Source organism: Zalophus californianus, chromosome 17, assembly GCF_009762305.2.
Source record: "Zalophus californianus isolate mZalCal1 chromosome 17, mZalCal1.pri.v2, whole genome shotgun sequence".
NCBI classification, from domain to species: Eukaryota; Metazoa; Chordata; class Mammalia; order Carnivora; family Otariidae; genus Zalophus; species Zalophus californianus.
In genome coordinates this window covers 53,062,449-53,087,482 of record NC_045611.1, presented here as the reverse complement: position 1 = coordinate 53,087,482, position 25,034 = coordinate 53,062,449, and the positions used below count along the sequence as shown (strand labels likewise).

Here is a 25,034-nt window from a genome sequence, read left to right as displayed (position 1 = left end):
ATCATCAAAGAGACAGAAGTGTTGGGGTGCCTGGGTGGCTCAGTCGGTTAAGCGTCTGCTGGTGGGAATGTAAATTGGTGCAGCCACTATGGAAAATGGTATGAAGTTTCATCAAAAAACATAAAGAAAATTGGGGCATCTGGGTGGCTCAGTCGGTTAAGCGTCTGCCTTCGGCTCAGGGCATGGTTCCAGGGTCCTGGGATCGAGTCCCACATCGGGCTCCTTGCTAAGCGGGGAGCCTGCTTCTCCTTCTGCCTGCCTCTGTCTCTCTCTCTCTCCGATAAATAAAATCTTTAAAAAAACATAAAGAAAATAATAGAACTACCATATGATGCAGCAATCCCACTTCTGGATATTTGTCCCAAGGAAATGAAATCAGTCTCTCAAAGAGGTATCTCTTTGTTCACTGCAGCCTTATTCACAGTAGCAAGATCAGGCTTAAGTGTCCGCTGATGGATGGGTGAATGGAAGAAGGAAATGTGGTACGCACACAATAGAATATCATTCAGCCATAACAAGAAGGAAATCCTGCTGTTTGCAATGATATGGATACATCTGGAGGATGTGATGCTAAGTGAAATAAGCCAGACAGAGAAAGATGAATATCGTAAGGTATCACTTACACATGGAATCTAAAAAAGTCAATTCACAGAACCAGAGACTAGAACGGTGGTTGCCAGGGGCTGGGGCGTGTGTGTGTGTGTGTGTGTGTGTGTGTGTGTGTGTGTGTGTGTGTGTGTGTGTGTGTGTGCGCGCGCGCGCGCGTGCGTGTAGGGGAAATGGGGAGATGTTGGTCAAAAAGCACAAAGTAAGTTCTGAGGATCCAATGTATAGCATGGTGACTATAAATAACAATACTGTATTGGGGCGCCTGTGTGGCTCAGTTGGTTAAGCATCCAACTCTTGATTTTGGCTCAGGTCATGATCTCAGGGTCGTGAGACTGAGTCCTAGGTTGGGCTCCTCACTGAGCGTGGAGCCTGCTTGGGAGTCTCTCTCTCCACATCCCTCTGCCCCTGCTCCCTCCCTCTCTCTCTCAAAAAAAAATTTCTCTAAACAAAACAAAACAAAACAAAAATCAACACTGTATTTTATATATGAAATTTCCTAGAAGTTTGTCTTTGTTTTGCTTTTGGGTATATCTGAATTTTGTTTTCAGTTTGATTGAGCTAAGAGAGTGGATCTTAAGTGTTCTCATCATGCACAAAAAGGTAACTGTGAAGGGATGGATGTGTTCATTAACTTGATTATGGTAACTATTTTACAATATATAGATATATTAAGTCATCACGTTTTGTACACTTAAAAACCATGCTGTACATCTAAAATATGTATAATCTTTGTCAATCATACCTTAATAAAGCTGGAAAAAACCCTCAACACCCATGGCACCTTCCTTGGGAAGGTAGCCACCAACCCTCTTTCCCTCCCTCACCTACACACACTCAAGTTGGGTAGGGTGCCATCTCTGGGTGCCCCGAGTGCCCTGAGCTTCTTCTGTTATTATAGTACATGTCGCCTTAGCTTATGTCTGTCTTCCAGCCAAAGCTGAGCCTACCTCTCCTCTGCTCACACACCTTCTGTGGCTCCCTATTGCCCTTAGGACAAATTTCCAGCCCTTCTGCCCCCACCTGGCCCACTTTCTCTTTAACTCCTCCCTTCCCCCCCAACCAAAACCCTTGATAAGATCCTCGATCATCAGCTACAAATCCAGCCTGGCACGAGGCCTCCTCTGGGTCCCCCAATGTCCTGTGTCCCCTCCATAGTTGCACAGATTATGGGTCTCCCTGGCACAGGCTGGGGGCTTGTTGCAATGCTTCCAGCTGTGCCCTGCCCGGGCCAGGCATGCAAGAGGACCCAGGGGATATGTCTTGTTGCATCAGGCCTGGCAAGTGTCACTTGTGGCCCTGGCTGGGTCACTGCGGGAGCTTGGCCAGCCCCTTATCCTCCCTAAGCCTCAATTTCTTCAACTCCAAACTGGGGGCTGAGGTGGTAAATGAGAAAATATAAGGTCCCTTCCACATCTGTGCTTCTCTGAATCTCTTGCTTGGCCACCCCATCCGCGGGCAGTCCTTCCCTGCAGGAGTCCAGGACCCCACCTTGTGTGACTCAGGCATGGTCACATGACTCACTTTGGCCAATGAGAGTGACAGTGACAAGTGTCACTTCTGGGTGAGGATTAACGGGGTAGGGAGTGGATCTCTAACGGCAAAAGCCATGTTGAATCAGGGCTCCATCCGCCTAGGTCCCTGTGTGGCTCTGATGAACAGAGGGCCCCTGCCACCCCCGATGGACAAGTAGTGTGAGCAAGAAATGAACTTTGTGAGGGGCGCCTGGGTGGCTCAGTCGTTAAGGGTCTGCCTTCGGCTCAGGTCATGGTCCCAGGGTCCTGGGATTGAGCCCCGCATCGGGCTCCCTGCTCAGCGGGAAGCCTGCTTCTCCCTCTCCCTCTCCCCCTGCTTGTGTTCCCTCTCTCGCTGTGTCTCTCTCTGTCAAATAAATAAAATCTTAAAAAAAAAAAAAAAGAAATGAACTTTGTGGTTACCAACCACAGAGGTTTGAGGGTTGTTACTGCAGCAAAGCCTCACCCATCCTGTTATACCATCCATCTCTGCTCCCTGCCCTCTTTGCCTCACTTCGTGTTCAGCCTGGTTTAGCGCCCTTGTCCCACTGAACAGATGTTTCTCAATTATCACTTGTTTTCAATCTGTCCCCTTGTGGTGGGCAGAATAATGGTCCCTCAAGACGTCCACTGGAACCTGTCAATGTTCTCTCACATGGCCAAAGGGCCTCTGCAGATATGACTTAATTATCTTGAGATGGGGAGATTATTGTGGGTTGAGTGGGTCCAGTGTCATCACAGAGGTGTTTGTAAGTGAAAGAGGGAGGCGAGAGGATCACCGTCAGAGCGATGCCATGAAAGACCTGAGTGGCCACCGCTGGCAATGAAGAGTGATGCAGGGGGGCGCCTGAGTGGCTCAGTCGTTAAGTGTCTGCCTTCAGCTCAGGTCATGGTCCTGGGGTCCTGGGATTGAGCCTGGGATTGAGCGCTCTCTCTCAAATAAATAAATTCTTAAAAAAAAAAAGAGTGGTGCAGGTCAAGTGCCACGGAAAGCAATTCTCCCCTTGGGCTCCAGATAGGAACGCAGCCCTGCTGACACCTTGATTTTCGCTCAGTAAGACCCATTTCGATGTCTGACGTCCAGGACTGAAAGATAATGCCTTTGTGTTGTTTTACTTAAGCCACCAACTTTGTTATAGCAGCCACAGGAGCCTAATACACCTGTCGCCCGCCAGCACATCGGCTCCTGAACCCCGGCGGTCTTGCTCCCGGCGGCTTCCCCAGCACCTAGAACAGCGCCTCACTCACAGCGAGCGCTCAGTGGGTATCTTCTCCCGGACTGGACCGCTGCACAGGCCAGGAGCTCCGCTCCCCCCGGCCCCCCCCCCCCCCCACGCAGAGATGATTGGCTCAGAGGCAGAGGCCTGACCCAGGCTGGCCAATCAGATTTCCTCTCCCCCGAAGCAGCCACTTGGCCTCTGTTCCGGGCTGGGGGGTGTGTGCACCTGGCTGGCTGTTGCCTTTGGCTCGTTAAAGCAACAGCATTACTAGGAAGGACACTGAGGCAGCCCATGGAATCCTGCAGGGAACTGCCAAACCACAGACAGGAACTAGAGCCTTCCAGGGACTTTCCTCCAGCTCTCTCATTCTTGTCTTTCCTCTCCAAACGTCCAGATCCTGGGAGAGGTAATTATTCCGCCCAGCCTTAGTCAGATCCTGACAGGAGGCTGGCTGCCTATTCTCATTTGCCTCACGACAGAATCAATCTCTAATGAACAGCGAACAGTCATAAAGCGTGTCCCGGGTACACATCGAATCAACCAGCCTGGTTGGAACTGTTAGTCCCATTTTACAGATGAGGAAACAGGCGCAGAGCAGTGAAGAAACTTTCCTAAAGTCACGGCGCTGAAAGAGGTGCAGGTAGGGATAGAGAACTCCAGAGATGGGGCGCCTGGCTGGCTCAGTCAGTGGAGCATCCGATTCGATCTTGCGGATATGAGTTCGAGCCCCATGTTGGGTATAGAGATTACAAAAGAAAAGAAAATTAAAGAAAAGCCCCAGAGATCAAAGAGAAAGAAAAAGCAAAGGAAGAAGGAAAGACCCCAGAAGTCACGTGCCTACAGAGAAAGAACCGGTCCTGGTTCTTGCCTACTTTTGGGTTCTCAGGACCTAGGGCCCCTCAGATGCATGTCTTGCCCTATTTTCTGTAAGAGGTCTCTGTAGCCTTCCAGAAATTTCCCTCTTATCCTAAGCTAGTGTGAATGGCTTCCTGGCATCCAAAAGGATTCTAAAACAGGGATGTACTGGAGCCGCTCAGATTGGCTCATGGGAATGGACTGGTAAAAATTCAGGAATTCTATCAGCCTGTTTGTTGTTCACTCATCTGGAGCTGGAAACCTGACATGGTGGGAGCATTTACACCATGGGAATTGGCAAATGTTACTTACCAGGGCCTTTATTTTATTCCAGAGAGCTACTGTGCTTTATTTTATACCAGCACACCACAGATCCTGAAACAACGCATTGGCAGAGAAAGTCAAAGAGCGAGAGCCTCAGGATGGAGAAGACCAGGGGGGAGACAAGAGGCCCTGGGGCCCTGCCTGGGGTTTCTCAGAGTTCCCTTTATCTGTTTCACGAACACTGTGTTGTACTGGAGCCAGCCCACCTGGCTGCTGCGTCTCAGAACTCGGATGGCCTCAAGCAGACCAGAAGTTGCTACTCCCCCACTTCCTCCCCTCAGAAGCACAGCCAAGGTTGGTCAGAGTTTATTGGAGGGCATGGGAGTCATAATAAAAGGAAGTTCCAGGCTTTTGGTGTCTGTCAGGGTCCATCTCTCCTCTGGCCAAGATGCAGCAGGTGGCATTTGAGCATCAGTCCCCCATGGGCAGCCACAGGGCCTTGGTCCGTGCTGCCCGCAGCCCCAGCTCTGCGCCTGCCCCCTTGGCCTCCTGATCCCAGGCCCGAGGGCAGCCCCGGTTCACCCACACCGGCTTCAGGTTTCCTGCTGAGGCCCACTCCACAAACTGGGAGCCCTGGCATGAGAAGAGGGGGATCAGCACTTCCATCAGCTTGGTCACCAAGCAGCTGTTTCCTTGGCAACAAGGACTATTACTGAGGGGCCTGCTGGCTTGACCTAGGCTCTGTTGCTACAAAGCTCAATCTGTAGTCGGCCGACCTTCCAGATGCTAAGGGAAACAAGGCTGACCTTTGTGTCTGGGGATTTCCTCCCCATTAACAGCCCACGTTCAAAGGAATGGGGCCTGATGTTCTTGGTGACAAGGAGTTCCCATTACCATCAGGAGGGTGGACTGCGGGCCTCTGGTTCTGCTACCAGGGTGTGGTCCTTAACAGCGGGTCATCCAGTGAGATGAGGTCTTGGGCCGGGTGGGATAGGAGGCCCTCGCTGCTTCGCTAAGGAGATCCCCTTCCCTAGCAACTGGGGATCTAAAGGGGCCGGATCTCAGAAACCGGTTGCCAAAGAGTCTCTCCCTCCCTAGCAACGGGAGCTCTAGGGGGCCCTGCCCTGATTCTAGAAAAGGACGAGGCTGTCGGTGAGGTTTGAGATGCTGAAGAGACAGCAAAGCAAAGGGTACCTGAGCGGATCCGAAGTACCACAGGGCCTGGACGTCCTGGTGCAAGGCCAGGCAGCGGGTCAGGTGGTCCCGGTCACCGGTCACCACATTCACCAGGCCGGCTGGCAACAAGGCGGCCATATCCTAAGGGACAGCAGAGAGGGTTGGGCAGGAAGGGCGTCAGAGACCCTGCAAGCAACAGGCTGGGTGAGCAGTGAGCATCTGGGGGGGACCCTTGGGGCTCCTGGAAGGAATGGGACCTGGGTCATGACTGGCCAACGCTCAAGGCCTGGACAGAATGGTCCCGGGGTCCATGAGCAGTGCAGGCTTGGACTGGGGGTGGGGGTGGCCGACTGGGGTTACCACGGTTACCAAGGGGCTGGGTCAAGTGCAGGCCCCGGGACACCTTCCATCCATCTTCTGGCCCCGGTGCTTTGGGAACCGTACCTGGCAGACCTCCAGGGCAGGGATGGGACAGGCCCCGCTGGGCACCATGACCACTGTGTTGCCGTGGGCCAGTGCGGCAGCCAGCAGGGACACGAAGGCAAGCAGGGGCCATTCGTCAGGGCACACAACGGCCAGCACGCCCAGCGGCTCCCGTAGCCGGAGCACGGGGCCCTTCAGCTCTGCCACCTGTGGGGACAAGCGGGCACAGGAGCCTCGTCATCTGCCCCTTTCCCCCTTCCCCCCCTTCGCTTCTCTATAACGACTCCAAAGAGGATTCATCGGGTGATAGTGCAGAGCAGACTCGAGCCAGACTGTTGGCTCTGCCACTCACCAGCCGTGTGACCTTGGATGTGACCGTACTTAACCTCTCTGGGCCTCAGTTTCCCATCTTTCAAACGAGGCTAATGATGCTTACCTCAGAGCTTTGTTGTTAAAATGAAATAAGTTACTATGTGTAGAGGGCTCAGAACCTGGCTGGTGGGTTTGTTTCTGCGTACGTGTGTGTTTAATTTTTTTAAACTTTACTGAATACAACTGACGTTTACTAAACTGCATGCATTTTAAAGAGTACACTGATAATATATTTTTTTTAAGTAACTGTACGCCCAACATGGGGCTTGAACACATGACCCTGAGATCAACAGTTTTATGCTCTACCAACTGAGCCAGCCTGATGCCCCCAATTTGGTAGGCTTGGACATCTATATGTATTGGTGAAACCATCACCACAATCAAGATAATGAACTTCACTCCCCAAAATCTCCTTGTGCCCCTTCGTGATCCTTCCCACCTGACTCTAACTGAACCCTCTCTGTCCTCAACCACTGATCTGCTTCCGCTCACTATAGATTAGTTTGTATTTTCTAGAATTTTCTTTTCTTTTTTTTAAAAGATTTTATTTGAGACTCGATCCCGGGACTTCGGGATCATGACCTGAGCCGAAGGCAGTCGCTTAACCAACTGAGCCACCCAGGCGCCCATTTTCTAGAATTTTCTAGATACAGGATCATATAGTCTCTGCTATTTTTTTTTTTTTTTAAGATTTTATTTATCCATTTGACAGAGAGACACAGTGAGAGAAGGAACACAAGCAGGGGGAGGGGGAGAGGGAGAAGCAGGTTTCCCGCGGAGCAGGGAGCCCGACGCGGGGCTCGATCCCAGGACCTCGGGATCATGACCCGAGCCGAAGGCAGACGCCTAACGACTGAGCCACCCAGGCGCCCCTCCGCTATTTTTTTTTTATTTGGTTTCTTTCACTCAGCATAGTCCTTTTGAGATTCATTCACGGAGTAGCCTGTTCACTCCTGAACGCTGAGTAGGATTCTACTGTTTTGGGTGTAGCACACTTTGTTTATCTATTAACCTACCAAGGAATGTTTGGATGACTTCCACTTTTTATTTTATTTATTGTATTTATTTGTTTTAAAAATAAACTCCATGCCCAACATGTGCTCAAACTCACTCCCCCGGAGTTCAAGAGTCACATGCGCTACTGACTGAGCCAGGCAGGCGCTTGCTAGATTGTTCCCAGTTTTCAGCTGCTATGAATAATGCTGCTATAAAATTTGGATGTAAATCCTTGTATGCATACATGCTTTTACTGTTCTCAGATTAAAACCTAGGAATTAGGGGCACCTGGGTGGCTCAGTTGATTGGACGTCTGACTCTTGGTTTAGGCTCAGGTCATGATCTCAGGGTCGTGAGACCCAGCCCCATGTCAGGCTCCATGCTCAGTACAGAGCCTGCTTGAGATTCTCTCTCCCTCTGCCCTCCGGCTCGTGTGCTCTCTCTCTCTCTCTCTCTCTTCCCAAGTCTGGCTCACTCCCAAATCCTTGCTCTAACCCCTACCCCAGGCTGTCCGAGCTGTCTGCCGGCCCACAGAACCCTCTCACCTGCAAGACATGGCCTTGGGCCTGGGCACGGGCGCCCCATGCCCGAAGCTGCCTCGTACTCAGTTCTACCTCCACCTTGGCGTCCTTGAGCTCCATGCCGTGCCTCTCCAGCCTCGAGGCGAGGGCAGACTCCCGGCGCTCCAGGGCAGTTGCCAGGGCCCACAGCAGAGTTGCCCGGGCCCCTGGTGACTGGCCTACCCAGCTGTGTGTGTGGGGAGACACAGTACAAATTAGGGGTCAGCTTCCTGGTCCTGGCCCTTTCTAGATGTCCCTCCTCTGTTGGCAGCCCCTATGATGGGGCTCCAGGCCCCATGGCCCATCTGCCTGGGGAGGGGAGTAAGGGGGGTGACCCGAATCCCATCAGCCTTGGGAGCTCGGACTTCATAACCCACTGGTCCTCGGGACCCAGACCCCACACGCCATCAGCCCGTGGGGGTCTCAGACCACCCTCTCTAATGTCCCATGACCTCTGGGTTTTCCCACATGATTTCCCTTACCCAGAGACAGCCTGGTGAGCGGCCTCCACAGCCCCTCGGATATCCTTGGCTCCGCCTTCAGCCACATAGCCATGGAGATTGCCTTGTGAATCCTTGATGGGTCTGGAGCTCCGGGCCCCAGGAGCTTGGAAACGGCCGCCAATGAAGAGCCCATAAGGGGTTGCTGGGCTGGAACAGGGTGAGGCGTGGGGGTGGGTCCTGGGGCCAGGTCCACTCAGACCCCATGCTCCACCCCACTGAGCCTCTGGGAGGGCACAGTCCTTCATTTAGCAGAACTGAGACTCTCCTTAGGCATAGGGGCTGGGTGTGGAGCCACAAGACCCAGAATGCAATTCTGGGCAGCACCCAGGGACCCCTCAAGATAGCTCTAATGACCACCCCCCAGAGTCCACGGGGAGCCTGCCACAACTTTCCTTCTCCCCTTCCACACCCCCAGGGATTCTTACAGTTGCAGCCCCTGGGACAGCTCACCTGGGTCCTATTTTGGGCCCAGCTGGCAGGGTTGAAGGGACAGCAAGGCCAAAGGTGTCATAGTTCAGATTCTCAGAGAAGTAAGACAGCCGGGCGGGGGTCCCTGAGGGCCGCAGATACTCATACAGACCCTGGAAGAGGAGCAGTGTCAAAAGGGCACAAGGTGGCTGAAGGGGGTGATGACGGGGCGGAGGAGGGGCGCACTCACGTCGGCGCCCCCGTGCCAGGAAGACCCACTCTCCTTGCAGCCACCCGTGGGCACTTCAGCGTTTCGCAGGCCGTGGGCATTGATCCAGACCGTGCCCACCTGGAGCCTGTGGGGAGAGAGGGGGACGTGGGCAAGAACGCAAAGTCGCAGGGGGCCGGGAGTCAGGGAGGTGCAGTGGGCAGAGACCCGGAGAGAGGGGGATGGAGGCCTCAAGACTGAGAGGAAGAGCAGAAGCTTGGGCCCCCCAACAGGCTGCCTCTTGTGCCCCAGTGGGTGCCGACTGACCCATAGCCCAGCTCCAGGGCCTGCCCTAGTCTCTCGCTCCACACACTGGCACTGGCTCCTCGGGGCGTCCCATTGGCAATGGCCAGGGCCTCCTTAGCTGTACGGAATGGGGAGGCCACGACCACGGGCCAGGGCACCTGGAAGGGGGGATGATGGAACTCAGGTGGCCTGGCCAGCTCCTCTCTCCAACATCCCAGCCATTAGGGGAGCAGCCTACAATAGTTAGCAGCCCCCAAACCCAGACCCAGGGGTCACCCCACTGGGGCCTCTGCAGACGTAGTGTTGCTGCTCAGGTCTGGCTGCAGATGGGTGGACGGAATAGGATCTCCAGGGCCCTAGAGGGCTCACCTCTGCCTGGGCACATGGGGAGGCTGGGGGCAGGTCAGAGACCAAAGTTGGGGGGAAGAATGGGCTGTCACCAGCCTGGAAAACCTGGAGAGAAAGGAACAGATCAACAAGTTCACTTCTAGCCCCTCCCCCCTCAGACCCAGGAGTCCTTGCCCCCAGCTGCCTCCTCCCTCAGACTCAGGAGCCCAGGCCCAGTCTCCCCTCCCTCAGACCCAGGAGCCCAGGCCCCCAGCCCCCTCCTCCCTCAGACCCAGGAGCCCAGGCCCAATCTCCCCTCCCTCAGACCCAGGAGTCAGGTCTCCAGGTCTGTCCTCCCCTGGCACCCTGGAGGCTGTGCCCCTTGCTCACCTGTGCGCCCTGACTCCGGGCCTCATGCGCATAGTGCTGGGCCAGGTCACATGCAGCAGCCCCTCGAGTCCCCATGTCCACGGCCCCATCCAGTCCTCGACCGCCCCGAAGCCGCGCCATCCGCTCCTGGAGCCACCTCATCGTCTCGTCCCACACAGACTCCTGGATGAGGAGCCTGAGTCCCCCCTGTTAGGAAGAGGGATGTCAGGGCAGGCAAAGTCAGGGCCCGCCTTGAGTGGACAGGATCCCACAGAGGCCGGGACATGGGGACGTACATACACACATCAGAGGAGGGTCAAGGAGCAGCGGCTGGGAACCCTAGAGACCCACCAGGGCTCCACATCCAGGCAGGAGGTGAAGTTACAGAAGCTGGTGATTCAGAGTGGAGACAAAGGTTGGAAAACTAGGGACATGCACACTCAGAAAAGTGGAGAGAATCTTTAAGAACAAGAAACATGACCCCCTACAGAAACAGGACAGCGGGATGTGGAGATTCAGAAATCAGAGGTAACGAGGAGCCCCACAGAGAGAGAACGTGAGACACAAAGAGCTGAAAATTACAATCGATGGAGAGACACGAGGCCCTGAGGTCTGGAGACGGACACGCACGACCCCCAGGACTTGGGGGCCCACGGGCCCACGGGCCTTACCGCGCTGCGGTCAGACCAGGCTGCATCCACGACGCCCTCCACGGCCGAGTCCACATCCGCCGCCTCCGTCAGCACCAGCAGCGACTCAGCCCCCAGTGCCAGGCCCAGCTCGGCACCCTTGCCTGCCAGGGTCCGCCGAAGGGCACGTCCTTCCTGCAGGACCCCCGCCAGATTCAGCCAAGAGAGGGGCCTTTCGGCCTCCCAGCCACATCCTGTCCCCCTCCCAACCCGAAAGATACCTCGACCGATCCACAGAAGGTCACCTTCTGGACTCTAGGATGGGAGGCCAGGACAGGCCCCAGGGAGGCAGGGCCACTGATCACATTGAGGATTCCTGGGAACGAGCCTAGCTCCCCTGCCAGTTGGGCCAGGAGGAGGGGCGTCGGGGAGGCTGGCGGCACGAGGACCACCACAGTGCAGCCTGGAAAAGGTGGGCGGCTCAAAGACCCCGGAGTCTGGGCCCCCAGCCCTCTTCTTCAGGCCCAGGGGTCCCAGCTCCTTCTTCCATCAGACCCAGGAGTTAAGACCCCCAGCCCCTTCCTCCCTCAGACCCAGGGGTCCAGACCCTCAGGCCCTCCTCCCTCAGACTCAGGGGTCCAGACCCCCAGTCCCTCCTCCTTCAGACCCAGGGGTCCAGACCCCCAGCCCCTCCTCCCTCAGACCCAGGGGTCCAGACCCCCAGGCCCTCCTCCTTCAGACCCAGGGGTCCAGACCCCCAGGCTCTCCTCCCTCAGACCCAGGGGTCCAAGCCCTCAGCCCCTCTTCCCTCAGACCCAGGAGCCCAGGCCCAGTCCCTCCTCCCTCAGACCCAGGGGTCCAGACCCCCAGGCTCTCCTCCCTCAGACCCAGGAGCCCAGGCCCAGTCCCTCCTCCCTCAGACCTAGGAGTCCAGGTCTCCCAGACCCCTCCTCCCTCAGACCCAGCCCAACAATTACCCACAGCCAGGGCAGGGCAAATCCTCCACATCATCTCAAGGAAGGAGAACATGGGTGACAAAATGAGACCGATTACTCCTGTAAGAACAAATAAAGGGACTGGGGCACGTACTGCTAGGTCATGAGGGAGGAAGGGGCTGGGGGCCAGGACTCCTGCTTCTCACCCATGGGCTCCCAGCCTGCCAGCTCCTCTTCCTGGGTGTACGCCTGGACAGCATGGTACTGGAGCAGCTGCTGGGCCAGTGGGACATCCCCGTCTCGAACCTCTCGTACGGCTCGCCCGGAAACCAGGGACTCCAGTGTCCACAGCAGCCGCTGGTGCTTCTGGATCATCTTGGCCAGTCTGCAGAGAAAGCCAGGGGGAGAGTCATTTCCCACTGCCCTTCAGTCACACAGTCCTGGGACACCCCCTACGTACTTGGACTACAACCCCTACGATCTCCTGGGGGCATCCCCATCATTTACCAGGGGCGGAGAGCCCCAAAGATTTATGGGAAATGTAGTCGGAGAACCACAAAACCGGAAAGGGCCATGTGAAGACTGTGGCCACCAGCGACCCCCAAAGGTGCTGCGAAATTCAAGTTGAACCTCTAATCTCAATTGTTCTTTTAGAAAATGGAAACTTTGTCTCTAGTTGCCCCAAGAGTATGCTGGAAAATGGGCACTGGGGCCAGGAAAATGGAACCTCGATGAGCCCCAGGGCTATTCTGGGAAACAGCTTTCTCATCACCAGCCCCGGTGTATGGATTTTTTTAGCTGCTAAAGGCTCAAAGGCATGCTGGTCATAAGCCTTAGCTACAAGTAATTCAGCGACATATCGGGAAATGGAGTCTTTGTTCCAACAGTCTCAAGTGGGATGCTGGGGGATGGAGTCCTTCCCCACCTCCCAAGGCCCACACCTCAACTGCGTCACCTGAGCAGGTGCTGAGCCCGAGAGGCTCCAGGGAGTCCACTCCAGTTCTCGAACGCAGTCCCTGCTGCCTCCACGGCCGCGGCCACATCCTCAGCCTGTGCCTGGAGGCAAGTGGCCAAGCTCTCTCCTGGGGAGATGAATGGAGGGACGCCAGACGGGAAGGGGGGGAGCCCATGTCAGAACTGGAGGGGGCTAAGATTTCCAGAGCCCGGGCGCACCCCAAGGCAGGAAAGCTGGTCCCCAGCCCCGCTCTATTATAACCCTATTGGTCGTTGCTCTGGCTGTCTCCCGTAATCAAAGAAGGGATCTTAGTAGAGTGACTTCAAGAAGCATTCACAGGGACTTGGAGTCATAATTAGGATGACTGCTAACAGGAAGAGCCAGCAATCCTGGCCTTCTTCCCCCACTGGCTACTCCCTGGCCTCAGGGTCCTGAGCAAAGGGAATGGGGTGCTGTTGTTGGTACAGCTGGGGGTATAGACGCCTCTCCCTACCCTAGCAGCTGGGGGACACCTCATACCTGTGATGGGATCCTGGCAAGGCACTGAGTTCCTGTGTTCTGGCTTTAACCACTTCCCGTTTACATAGTGACCCAAGTGTCGGTCCTGGGTGTCCAGCCAGGCCTGTGGGAGGTGAAGACAGTTTGGAATGGGGTCTGGGAGGCAGCTGGGGGAGGTCAATTCCTAACTAGAATCCTCTGGGAGAGGGACACCTGCACCCCTTTGCCCCCCCGCTAATTCTTCTCCTGTGTAGAAGGAAAATAACCCATAAACGTAAAATACATTATAACCTAAAACTCATCACGTTAACCATTTTCAAGTGTAGTACAATTCAACGGCATTTAGGACGTGCCATCATCACCACAGTCTCATTCCAGGACATTTCCATCCCCCCCAAAGGAAACTTTGTACACATTAGGCAGTCACTCTCCCTTCCCCCTGCCCCTAGCCCCTGGCAACCACTAATCTGCTTCCTGTTTCTGTGGATTTGCCTACTCTGGATATTTCACAGAAACGGAACCTTACAATCTGTGACTTTTTTGGCTGGCTTCTTTCACCCAACATGCTGTTTTTGAGGTTCATCCAGTTGTAGCATGTATCAATACTCCATTCCTGGGGCACCTGGGTGGCTCAGTTGGTTAAGTATCTGACTTTTTTTTTTTTAACTTTATTATGTTATGTTGTCACCATACATTACATCACTAGTTTTCGATGTAGTGTTCCATGATTCATTGTTTGCATATAACACCCAGGGCTGCATTCAATACGTGCCCTCCTTAATACCCATCGCCGGGCTAACCCATCCCCCAACCCCCCAAGCATCCGACTCTTGATTTCGGCTCAGGTCATGATCTCAGGGTTGTGAGATCGAGCCCCGCATTGGGCTCCATGCTGGGCGTGGAGCCTGCTTAAGATTCTTTCTCCCTCAGCCCTTCCCCGTCTTCTCTCTCTCTCTTAAAAAACAATAACAGCAAAACCCCCCTTTCCTTTTTTACAGCTATATAATATTCCAATGTCGGGATAGGCCACATTTTGTTTCTCCATTTATCACTAGTGGATGCACATTTGGTTTGTTTCTGCCTTTTGGTTATTGTGAATAGTGCTGCTTCGAAGATGCATGTGCAAGTTTTTGTTCGAACACCCATCTTTACTTCTAGGCATTTGCACCCAGGAGGGCAATTGCTAGGTCATATGACAACTCCACGAGTGACTTACGGAGGAACCGCCAAGCTGTTTTACGTTCTCACCAGAGAGATATGTGAGGGCTGTCCTACTGACATTGCTTCTTTTTTTAAAAATTTGACAGAGCGTGCGAGCCAGCACAAGCAGGAGGAGCGGGAGCGGGAGAAGCAGACTCTCTGCTGAGCAGGGAGCCATTACTGGGGTTGGATCCCAGGACCCCGGGATCATGACCTGAGCCGAAGGCAGACGCTTAATCCACTGAGCCACCCAGGCGCCCCTGTCCTACTGACTTTGAAATGTGGCTTAATAAAACCCTTTCTCCTCCGTGGAGAAATGACCTCAGGTGAATTTCCTATTTCTCAAGACACCTGAGACAATTCAGCTGCATCACCAGGCAACAATGACTCCTGAATGGTCCACCGCACCTGACTGGGAAAACTGGGAACACGCCATAAGGATCCAATGGGAAGCCAGGGCATTGGGGCTTTCTGGATCGCTCTGCATTCCTGTGATTGGGTACATACCTTGTCACAACCCTGGAGGCAATGCCCATGACACTGTTCTCAGGCAGTACTGGGTTCTTTTTGGAAGGTGGGGCTTCTAAGCCAGGTGGCTCCCGCACCTGGCCGTGTGATGGCGTTCCCTCCCACCTCTGTGGTCGTCACTTCGGGGAGCAGTATGGACCCCTGCTGAAGACACAGGCCTGCCAAGCACAGCCTTATTTGACTGTGCCATGTCTACCTGAGCCCAACGCAGAGCACACAGGCATTGCAAATGGGACTGAGTCTCTGGAGCTAGGATTTTGAATCTTGGCTCTGGTATTTATTGTGCAACCTCAGCCAGGGTGTTACAATACTCTGGGCTTGGCTAAGCCATCTGGAAGATGGGGATAATCACAGCCCCTCTCTACTTCACAGGGCTGTGGTGAGGATTAAATGCTTCAATGCACATTATATACTCAGAACAGCCCTATGTAGGATTGCCTCTTAATCCCACTGCACCTCGCCCTCCACGTCTGCTCCATGTCTCTCTCCCTGGTCCTGTCTTCCTTAAATCCTGGCAAAATCCGAGACATGCTTCCCACTTTTTCCTTCTACAACTGCTCTCTTCTTAGCATCTCAAAGCCACTTCTCCCGATTTTCCTATTACCCTGCCAACTGGCCCTTCTCCTTTTTCTTTGAAGTCAAATGGTGAGTCAGAAGTTTCCAATTCAAATACCCCTAGAGAAAGACACATTTTGGAAACAGTTGGGGGTGTATGAACATGAGCTGGACATTGGATGATATTAAATAATGACCACTGAGATGCCTGGGTGGCTCAGTGGGTTAAGCGTCTGCCTTCGGCTTAGGTCATGATCTCAGGGTCCTGGGGTCAAGTCCCGCCTCGGGCTCCCAGCTCAGCGGGAAGCCTGCTGCTCCCCCTGCTTGTGCTCTCTCTCTCACAAATAAATAAATAAAATCTAAAAAAAAAAGACCGCTAATGTGAAGTGTGAAAAGTGGCTAGGTGGGGGCGCCTGGGTGTCTCAGTCGTTTAAGTGTCTGACTCTTGATTTCGGCCCAGGGTTGTGAGATCGAGCCCCTTGTTGGGCTCCGTGCTGGGCGTGGAGACTGCTTGATTCTCTCTGCCCCTCCCCCTGCCTGCACACTTGCTCGAGCCCTCTCTCAAAAAAAAAAAAAAAAAAAAGGCTAGGTGGTTATGGGAATTCAAATATTTCTGGGAAGCTAACACGACATCTGGAATTTAAATCATTCCAGAAAAAAAGAGAAAACAACAGAAGACATTGGACCAAATGTTGGCGATTCCTGAAGCTGAGGGATAGGTAAGTAACAGTATCAACGACTCCGTGGAAGTTTGAAAACTCCTCCCGCCCGAGAAAAACAAAACCCTAGGACGCCTGGGTAGCTCAGTTGGTTAAGCGACCGCCTTCCGCTCAGGTCATGATCCTGGAGTCCCGGGATCGAGTCCCACATCAGGCTCCCTGCTCAGCAGGGAGTCTGCTTCTCCCTCTGACTCTCTTCCCTCTCGTGCTTTCTATCTCTCATTCTCTCTCTCTCAAATAAATAAATAGAATCTTAAAAAAAAAAAAAAGAAAGAAAAAGAAAACCCTAAAGGAATGTCCACAGGGTCCTGGCAAGTCATGTTAGTGTGAGAAGAGGGGCTGGTGGAGACTGGGAACTCATGACTTGCCTAAAAAGACAGCCACTATTGAATCCAGATGATTTTTGTCAGGGAATGTAAGGCAAACATTGCCAAATTTTGGGATTTTATTTTCAAAAGAAGCTGGAATCCTCCTGGGTGTTTACAGGGAATTAGTTGACCACTAATTCACATTTTCAAAAATAAAGTACAGGCCAAAGAAAACAGTTTGTTGGTCGAGTCTGGCCCACACATTGGAAGGTTGAGACCTTTGCTTGGGAGGCAGTGGGGTAACCACGGGCTGTGGAATCCGGGGGCTCAGGTTCAAATCTCAGCTTCACCTCTTTTAAACTGTGTTGACCATAGGAAACTTGCTTACCCCTTTCAGCCTCCGTGTGCTATCACTAAAATAATGACAATAATCCCCTCTCACAGCTGTTCTGGGGATTAAATGAGATCACACTGCACACAGAGAGCTCCCAATAAATATAAGCTATGATCACATTATTGCTATTTCAGTATATTCCATCTCTAGCCAACCTCCAAGTGTGGGCATTGTCTGTCCTCTGACCTAGATCCTCATTCCCACAGTTCAGCTATATTTCTACACTGGTGACTCCCAGGTCCCTGTCTCCAGACCTGAAGGCTTGAGCCCAGGTATCGTTTGACGCCTGCACAAGCCCAAGGCTGTCCCCGGGTCCCTCACACTCTCACCATGTGATAACCAAACTCAGGGTCTTTCCTCGAAACCCTAGTTCTCCTGGGATCACCACTGGTGGTGGTGGGGGGGGGGACAGACACAGACAGCCAGACCCCAGACACTGCCTTGCCCCCTCAACTCCCACACCGTTCCTCCTGTATCTCTGCCTCTTCCCCTCCTATCCATCTATCCACTTCCACAGCCCGCTCCAGGCTCTATTTTCATCTTCTTCCATTGTTCCAGCCTAAGCTTCTCCTTCCTGGCTGATCCCGGTGGGATCAGGAGAGCCCCATGGAAGGAGTTCTGAGGAGCCTAGGTAATGACAGAATATTCGAGGCACCCTACTTATTCACAGGAACCACAAGAGGTGGTCTGGGGGACCCCGAGGGATCACAGGAGCCTCATGAGGACTTGAAGAGGCGCTGAAGAATTATGGGAGCCCCACGAGGGTGGTATTCTGAGGGGCTGTAGGTGATTTAAATTCTGAGCTATCCCGAGGTTCCCAAGCTCCCAGGAGCCCCGCAAGTATTGATGGGGGCCCTGAGGAACCACGGGAGGCCCCACAGGAGTTCAGGGGGTGGGATTCAGTGGGCCATGAGAGCCACAGAACGATGTCCTGAGGAATCACGGAAGTCCATGGCGAGTCTGAGGGTCTTTGGAAGATCAAGGGCGCCCCCACAGGAATTCCGAGTCCCTGGGGATCACGGGAGGTTCGGGGAGGGACGCTGAAGAATCACAGGAGCCCCTCCGGGGGCTCGGAGGTATCGGGGAAACACCGCCACGAAGTTCGGCGCAAGGGGTACGAGAACTACTCCGAAACAAGGCGGGGGGAGACTCAAGGGTTAAAGAAGCAGCGGCCGCAAAGGATCAAGGGAACGCCCTTCAAGGGTGGGTCCTAAAGGGGCTGCGTGAGTCACGGGAACCGAGAAGGGCGGAGCTGCTGAGCTGCCGCGGTGGATCACGGGAGTCGCGTGCCAAACGGGACCCGGAGGCCTGGGGAGGGGGATGGGCAGCGCCGAACGGCAGGCCCTCACCAGCGCGCATGCGTGGCTCTCAGGAACCGGTCCGTATTCCAGCGTGACGAAGATCTCTCGGGCGCTAGGCCTTTCGCGCGTCGCAGCCATCACCCGCCCGGGCTGCTTTCCACCCAGAAGTGCGGGGCGCTCTGCCCAGAGGCACCTTGAGGTCGAAGGGCAGCACCGCCCACTCCAGCGCAGGGGGCGGGGCTACGGGAGAGAGCGTAACCCCGCCTTGGACACGATGGCCTCGCCCATATGCCCTAGTTGGAAATGTGATTTGGAGCATGCGCAATCCTCAGAGCGAGGCGGGCGGGGGGGGGACGGGAAGAAAATGCGGTGTCTTGCAAATAGTTAGCAAGGCTCCAGATTTAGAAGGGTGACCGTATTGGTGTATCTTCTCTCCACTCTGTTCATACTGAGGGCAGGAAGTTCAGCTTTTAGCCCGAAGTAAATTTACTAGAGAATCGAATCGAGCTCTGGGACGAAGCGGTAGTTGAGAGGTCAGAAGGGAGTCTTTTTAGGATGGACGTTGAAATTAAGGTTTTGAAAGTGTGCCAGCCTGGGCTGTCCAGTAGCTTGGCCAGATGTGGTCTGGAAAGAGAAGTATAGCTTTAATCGACACAGGAAGTGTGGCATTCAGAAATTAGGTTTAGGATTTAGTTTTGATTGGTTGGGGTGAGAGGCGTGGCTTCCGCCTTAGACTATGATTGGTCGGAACGTAGTGCGGTTGCCGGATTGCTGTCTGAGCGTTTGAGGTAGAAGGAAGCGTGGTCTGCTGAAGTCCTTGGTTACAGAGGCTGGAAGTGTGGCTGTCGTTTATATGTTTAGCTCATAGGACTTGGAGAGCATCTGGAACTGTTGGCTCCCAACAGATTGGACAACCGTATCTGGTCTGAGTGGAATTACAGTCTCAGGCCAGATTCTTAGATTTTCATACAGGATAGTGGGCGTCAGGAGTCGGTTGTGGGTCCGGCAGCAGGCCCTACAGTTCGGATCCTGGCCAGGGTTTCCCCCCCTACGTCGGGGTTACTGAGGACGCCTAGGTCTTTTCCTCAGGGCCATGGCGGACTCGAAGCTGCTGGTGCCGGAGTTAAGCGAGGCAGAGAAGATGGGCGCTGAGACCGAGCGTTTCGAGGAGCTGCTGCTGCAGGTGAGGACTGACCCGCTCCCGGGTCCCTGGGTGTTCGGGGGATGTGTGTGTGTGCGCGCGCGGCACGCGCACGTGTGTATGCACGCCCGTGGGTGCTCAGAGATGGCACTACATTCGCAGAACGCACTACATGGAATTGTAGTTGCTTGACTCCCAAGTTTTCTAGGCTTTGGAAGAAATGCAGAGTGGGGTTGGGGTTGTTCTTAGGCGTCCTCAGAGGAGGAGAGAGACATAGTATGTCCTATTTTGTGCACATCTCATATGCATAAAATTCCTCGACGAATCTTTGAAGAACAAATGAGGGTCTGAGAGCACAGAGGTGGTTGTTTTCCTTCACACAGGCCTCCAAGGAGCTCCAGCAAGCCCAGACAAGCAGACCAGAATCTACACAGATCCAACCGCAGCCTGGTGAGAAAGGCAGAAACCCAGAGAGAGGGGGATAGAGTCTTAGAGAGCGGTGGACAGAGACTGGGGGCAGGGGACACAGAGAGAGGAGGCAAGAGAGAGGCACAATAATGGGGTACAGAGGCCTTGACGGGGGTTGTGACAGAGATCCAGAGAGAGCAGGGAAGGGACCAAGATCTAAAGAGAGGAGGAGGAGTACAGGCATGACTGGGGGACAGAGGCTCAAGGACAGAAAGAGATGCAGAGCTCGCAGGGGATGGAGCGGGGAGCAGACCCCGAAAACAGAGGACTGATCAAGAGAAGGGGCCAAAGAGGGGCAGATCAAGGGAAGACCTGGGACTGAAGAGGGGATAGCTGGAAACCCAGACGCGTGCAGAGGCAGACGCTCAGGACAGACCCATGTCCGCCAGGTTTCTGCATAAAGACCAACTCACCCGAAGGGAAGGTGTTCATCAACATCTGTCACTCTCCTTCCATCCCTCCTCCGGCTGACGTGACTGAGGACGAGCTGCTTCAGATGCTGGAGGAAGACCAAGCCGGGTTTCGCATCCCCATGAGTCTGGGAGAACCGCACGCCGAACTGGATGCAAGTCAGTGCCCTCGGAGGACCCAGGGATCTAGCTCCCTGGGTCCTTTCTTCCCGAGGATCCAAGATCCAGGGCCCAGGACCCTCCTCCTTCAGGACCCAGAAATCTGGCCTTCCTGACCTTATCCTTTTCTCTGTGACATATGCCCAGCTTCCTGGGCCTCTAGTGCCTGCTGCACAGGACGGTCCTGGTCCTGCCCACCTGGCCAGGCTGGACTTCTCCCTGCCCTACGCCATGGTGAGGGCGAGCTGGGCAGGTGTCCTCCTCAGCTGGCCAGACCAGCGCTCACTCTTGTTCCTGTTTCCTTCCTCACCCTTCTTCCCCATCTCTCTCAGCTTTGTCTCACCTGTCTCTTTTGGGTTTCTGACTCTGTATGCTTGTGTTTCAAATCACATGTGTCCCCTGAAGCCTCCTGGGACCAGGCTTTGGGCAGTGCCCTGGGGACTGATCATACCCAGAACTGGCCCTTGAGACACTCCTAGTCTTAGATTGAGGGTGGAGGGGACAGATGCGGTTTCAATATGGTATGATTTGTGCTGCTCTGATAGGGGCTCTTCACCCAAACTGAAGGGTCTGGGAAAGCTTCCTGGAGGAGGAGGTGTCAGATATAAGACGTGAAGGAACCAGAGGAGTTCATCAGGCCAAGACAGAGAAGAGGGTTCTAGGCGGAAGGGACAGAGGAGTCCAGAGGCTGCAGTGATTGAATTGGGTTGGTCAGTAATCAAGAGAGATTGGAGGAAATTTAAAGGGACCAGATCCCCCCAGTGACCAGAGGGACACTGGACTGGGTCCTAGAGTAACAGAGGAGTGAGCTTATCTCCAGGGGGGGAGGGGCAGACCACACAGGGTCTTCAACGCCACGCGCCGGAAGGACACATACCTTCCTCTGGGGCGCTGGGGAGCCATGGGAGGGCTTTGTGCAGGGAAGGGGCGAGGTCAGCGCTGGGACGTGGTGGGAAAGGACCCGAGAGGAAGAGACGAGGCTGGCATGATTCCAGACTGGCAAGTGCGAGTCTTGAGCCCTTACTTTCTAATTGTCTCTGGGTCTCTCTGGTTCTTGCGGCTGCGGCCGTTATTGGTTTTGCCTTGTCTGTATCCGGCGGTGGGGTTCCCTCGGAGCGCTGGGGGTCTCACCCTCTTTCTCTCCCCACAGAAGGCCAGGGTTGTACCGCCTACGACGTAGCGGTCAACAGCGACTTCTACCGGAGGATGCAGGTTGGGGGCGGGGCTGCGGGTGAGGCCTGGGCCGGGGCCTCTCCCTCCACCTGGAGCCCTCCCGCAGCCTCCCTCTCTCACTCCTAGAACAGCGATTTCTTGCGAGAGCTCGTGGTCACCATCGCCAGGGAGGGCCTTGAGGACAAATACAGTCTGCAGCTGAATCCAGGTGCGGGGCGGGACTAGAGGAGCCGGAGCAGCTTGGGGGCAGCCCTTGGGAAAGGTGGGGCTAGTGTGGGCAGGGATTTTCTCGGTCCCTAGGCTGTGGATTATAGGGAGAAGGCGAGGCTTCTCAAGGTTGGGGATGTGGGCGGGGCTGACCCAGAAACCAGATAAGGGCCGGGATCTGGATAGCCAGGAGGCGGAGCCAGGAGCATCTCCCGGGACAGATTTTTTGGAGGGGGCCGGGGTGGGGGGGGGGGCGGGGGGGTGGCGGATATACCCCGGGAAGGGCAGGACTAAGGTGGGCAGATTTCCTAAAGCCAAGCTTGGGGGTGTGGCCAGATCCCTGGCATCCTTGGAGGAGCGCGCCCTTTCCCCTGAGACTCTGGCTGTCATGACCCCTATGGAAGCAAAGGGAGCCCTGACCCATGCCACCTTTGACCCCGAGCTTCCTACCCGCAGAGTGGCGCATGTTGAAGAACCGGCCTTTCCTGGGCTCCATCTCCCAGCAAAATATCCGCTCCCAGCAGCGTCCTCGGATCCAGGAGCTGGGAAACCTGTATACTCCTGACTCCCTGAGACCTGAGGAACGGTGCGCCTTCCATGGGTTCTCTCACGTTTCTCCCTCCCCATAGGAAGCAGTGGCCTGGGGGCTCTGGGAACCCAGAGAGGGGAGAAGCAGCACTCCCACCGAGAAGGCTCCCCGAGGCAGCAGGGCTCAGAGGCGGGAGGAAGGAAAGGATGAGCCCTGGCAAGGACCTGGTGGGCTCTCCTCAGTTTGGGGTCTTGTTCCTCCCCAGCCGCGAGAAGCCTCACCTGAACCTTTGGCTGGAAGCCCCTGACCTCCTCCTGGCTGAAATTGACCTCCCTAAACTGGTGAGTGCATGCTTGAGCAGAGCTGGAGAAAGGTCTGGAAGGGTTGGGGTCTCTGAGGGGGAGTGAGCGGGGCTCATTGCCAGACCTGTGGGAGCCCGGTGAGTCCTGCCCCCTGACTGAGTACAGCGGCCTGCCGTGGGTCCTTCGGGCCCACTTTGGGAGCTGTCCTGAGGCGGCTTGACTTTGTAAGTGCTCAGTCATGGGGACTTGTAATTACTGTCTCTCATCTTTGTCCTGGAGGGTTAGGCCCTTTCCATATGGTGTCCTGACACAGGAGCCTTTTCTCCCCGGTCCGCCTGATTATTGCCTTGTTGCTGGGAAGGGAAGGTGGGCTTACTTCACTATATTCTCAGGATGGAGCTCTGGGGCTGTCGCTGGAGATCGGGGAGAACCGCCTGGTGATGGGGGGCCCCCAGCAGCTGTACCATCTGGATGCCCATATCCCCCTGCGGATCAATTCCAAGGAGAGCAAGGCAGCCTTCCATCGGAAGAGAAAGGTACCTGGGGGGCTAGGGGGAGCTGTGCAGGGAAGCGGGGGGCCCCGGGGGGCCTGGACTCCTGGTCCTGAATCCTCATTCTGTTTTTTCTGTCTCTCCTCAGCAACTGTTGGTGGCCATGCCCCTTCTGTCGGTGGCTTCTTGACTGGGTTTCTTTCTCTGTTTCCAGGTGGAGAGAAGAGGCTGGTGGGGGCTTCTCTGAAATTGAAATAAAAGATTTTTGCCTTTGTTCTGTGTCTGACTTAGGAGTGCAAGGGGAGTGGGAGGAAAGAGGGACATTGGACTGGGTCCTAGAGTCACAGCGAAGTCACTGCTCTAGCTTCGGCCTCAGCCTCTCCCCCTCCAGATCCTCTCCCCGGCCTTCTGGCCTCTAGTCTCTCCCCTCCTGTCCCACACTGTCCCAGAGCTGACCCTCCCCTCTCCTCTTCAGATCCCCTCCTTGGCTCCCCAGGGTCCCAGGAGAAGGTCCTAGCCCCTCAGCCTAGCACCCCAGGCCATGTTTGGTGTGGCCCCCTTGATGCCTCTCTCTTTTTTTTTTTTTTTAATTAGAATGAGAAAGAGCACAAGCGGGGGGAGGGGCAGAAGGAGAGGGAGAAGCAGACTCCCTGCTGAGCAGGGACCCCCCCCCCCAATGCAGGGGTCTATCCCAGGACCCCACGATCATGACCTGAGCTGAAGTCAGACGTCCCTATGCCTCATTTTATTCCCGTCCTTCCTCTCACTCAATCCCGTCACACGGAAGGGTGTCCTGACCACACCTGTGTGTTGAACCTTCTCTTAGTTTCCGCTGTTCCCTCTACTCAGTATCATCTCCTCCAGTAAAACCCAGAAAGTGTCTAATTGTCTTGCCCTCCCAGGGCGCCTTTCACGAGTCCGTTGGTAACCTGACACATGCCATCATCTCTGGCCTCTCCTACCTCTCGTCCTGACGATCCTCCTGTTCCTGGAATGGTGCTTCAGGTCACATTCACGCCAGACTGTCCCACTTCCTGACTCGGCACGTACTGTTTCCTCTCCCGTGGACACTTCCCTCTGCCCCCTCCCAAGTCATTCCTTTCAGTGAGCTTTTTCTGGGAAGCTTTCCAAACTTAAAGCTTTCTCTGATCTCCCCTAGCTGAGTTAGAATCCTCCTCTGGCAGTGTCTGGTATCCAGTGTTACTTCATTGAATGTATGCCCCTGTGGTGTGATGATGCTTTAGAATTAGAAGGAACTCAATGAATGTTGCGTTAATGCATGATCGACACTTCTCTCCTTCCATAGCGAGTCCTAGGAGGATAGGTAGATGGAGGAACCTCTGTGGTAAATGTTGGAAGAACAGCGAGGAGATCAGTGTGGTTAGAATGGACTGAATTTGATAGGGAGACGGGTAGATAGATGGTGAGGAGGTGAAAAGGTAGAGGGACGACCTCGGACATGGGGTCTGTTGGACCTATGAAGGAGCGAACGTGGCGCCTTGTCCACCAGAGGGCGGCTCGCAGCCTCAGCCTGGTGTTTCAGAAAACTACAACTCCCAGCGACCCTCGGTCAGCGCGGCTCTTCCGAAGCAAACGGTGAAGTCCAGTGGCCGCTGGGACTTGTAGTTCGCACGGGGACCCCCCCTCCCCCCTAGGCCCCCCCCACCCCGGAGGCCGAGGCACTCATTCCCAGGTCCCAAAAAAGTGTGGAGCTGGGTCCTTTCCGCCTTCTTCGGTCTCCATGGTGATGATTCCGGCGAAGGCCCGGGATTTGGCAGCGGCTGGGGCCCCCCTCCTACTCCCTCCTCTTCACCATCTGCTCCACCTTCACACCTGGCCCGGAGCCGCGGCCGCCGCCTCCGCACCCGGGCCGGGAATTCTGCCGCCACAGGGTGGCGCTCGTGGACGGCTCAGCGGGCTACTCCTTCCTCAGACCCAGGAGCCCGGGTCTCCAGCCCTTCCTCCCTCAGACCCTGGGGTCCCAGCCCCCAGCCTCCCCCTCCGCGGGGGTTTCGCAAACAAAGG

At 54.9% G+C, this 25,034-nt stretch overlaps 2 protein-coding genes across 7 annotated transcripts; one reads left to right on the top strand and one right to left on the bottom strand.

Annotated features, from left to right (window-relative positions):
• Positions 1–4,515: 4,515 nt before the first annotated feature.
• Positions 4,516–18,323, bottom strand: ALDH16A1 (aldehyde dehydrogenase 16 family member A1). 2 transcript variants are annotated; one of them, XM_027618970.2, is made up of 17 exons: positions 18,178–18,323; positions 13,146–13,248; positions 12,627–12,753; positions 11,878–12,056; positions 11,714–11,791; positions 11,018–11,199; positions 10,779–10,931; positions 10,129–10,314; positions 9,781–9,864; positions 9,433–9,569; positions 9,148–9,253; positions 8,940–9,070; positions 8,469–8,636; positions 7,972–8,173; positions 6,080–6,265; positions 5,654–5,776; positions 4,516–5,092 (listed from the first exon to the last, which is right to left on the bottom strand). In XM_027618970.2, the coding sequence occupies exons 1-17, from the start codon at positions 18,265–18,267 to the stop codon at positions 4,931–4,933; spliced, it is 2,397 nt and encodes a 798-aa protein (XP_027474771.2). In that variant the 5' UTR covers positions 18,268–18,323; the 3' UTR covers positions 4,516–4,930. The 2 variants fall into 2 exon arrangements, with proteins under 2 accessions (XP_027474771.2, XP_027474772.2); XM_027618971.2 differs by having other exon boundaries at positions 11,042–11,199.
• On the top strand, positions 18,062–23,283 carry PIH1D1 (PIH1 domain containing 1). Of its 5 annotated transcripts, none has more exons than XM_027618974.1 (10): positions 18,062–18,206; positions 19,219–19,312; positions 19,654–19,720; positions 20,128–20,307; positions 21,458–21,519; positions 21,607–21,688; positions 22,144–22,273; positions 22,482–22,557; positions 22,911–23,054; positions 23,158–23,283. In XM_027618974.1, exons 2-10 carry the CDS (start codon positions 19,223–19,225, stop codon positions 23,197–23,199), a joined length of 873 nt encoding a protein of 290 aa, XP_027474775.1. In that variant the 5' UTR covers positions 18,062–18,206; positions 19,219–19,222; the 3' UTR covers positions 23,200–23,283. The 5 variants fall into 5 exon arrangements, with proteins under 5 accessions (XP_027474775.1, XP_027474777.1, XP_027474774.1 ...); XM_027618976.1 differs by having other exon boundaries at positions 18,198–18,328; XM_027618973.2 differs by lacking the exon at positions 18,062–18,206 and adding an exon at positions 18,316–18,434.
• Positions 23,284–25,034: the final 1,751 nt, after the last annotated feature.

What these genes read in the sequence shown, in the direction of transcription:
- PIH1D1 (XM_027618973.2), top strand. An exon ending in AAATTGACCTCCCTAAACTG is followed by an intron (nt 22,558 to 22,910) that starts GTGAGTGCATGC and finishes CTATATTCTCAG; the next exon opens with GATGGAGCTCTGGGGCTGTC. An exon ending in CCTTCCATCGGAAGAGAAAG is followed by an intron (nt 23,055 to 23,157) that starts GTACCTGGGGGG and finishes GTCTCTCCTCAG; the next exon opens with CAACTGTTGGTGGCCATGCC.
- ALDH16A1 (XM_027618970.2), bottom strand. Translation starts at nt 18,267, where the DNA reads ATGGCTGCGACGCGCGAAAGGCCTAGCGCCCGAGAGATCTTCGTCACG. An exon ending in GCCCTGGAGCTGGGCTATGG is followed by an intron (nt 9,254 to 9,432) that starts GTCAGTCGGCAC and finishes CTCTCCCCACAG; the next exon opens with GCTCCAGGTGGGCACGGTCT. An exon ending in CCTGGCACGGGGGCGCCGAC is followed by an intron (nt 9,071 to 9,147) that starts GTGAGTGCGCCC and finishes CTCCTCTTCCAG; the next exon opens with GGTCTGTATGAGTATCTGCG.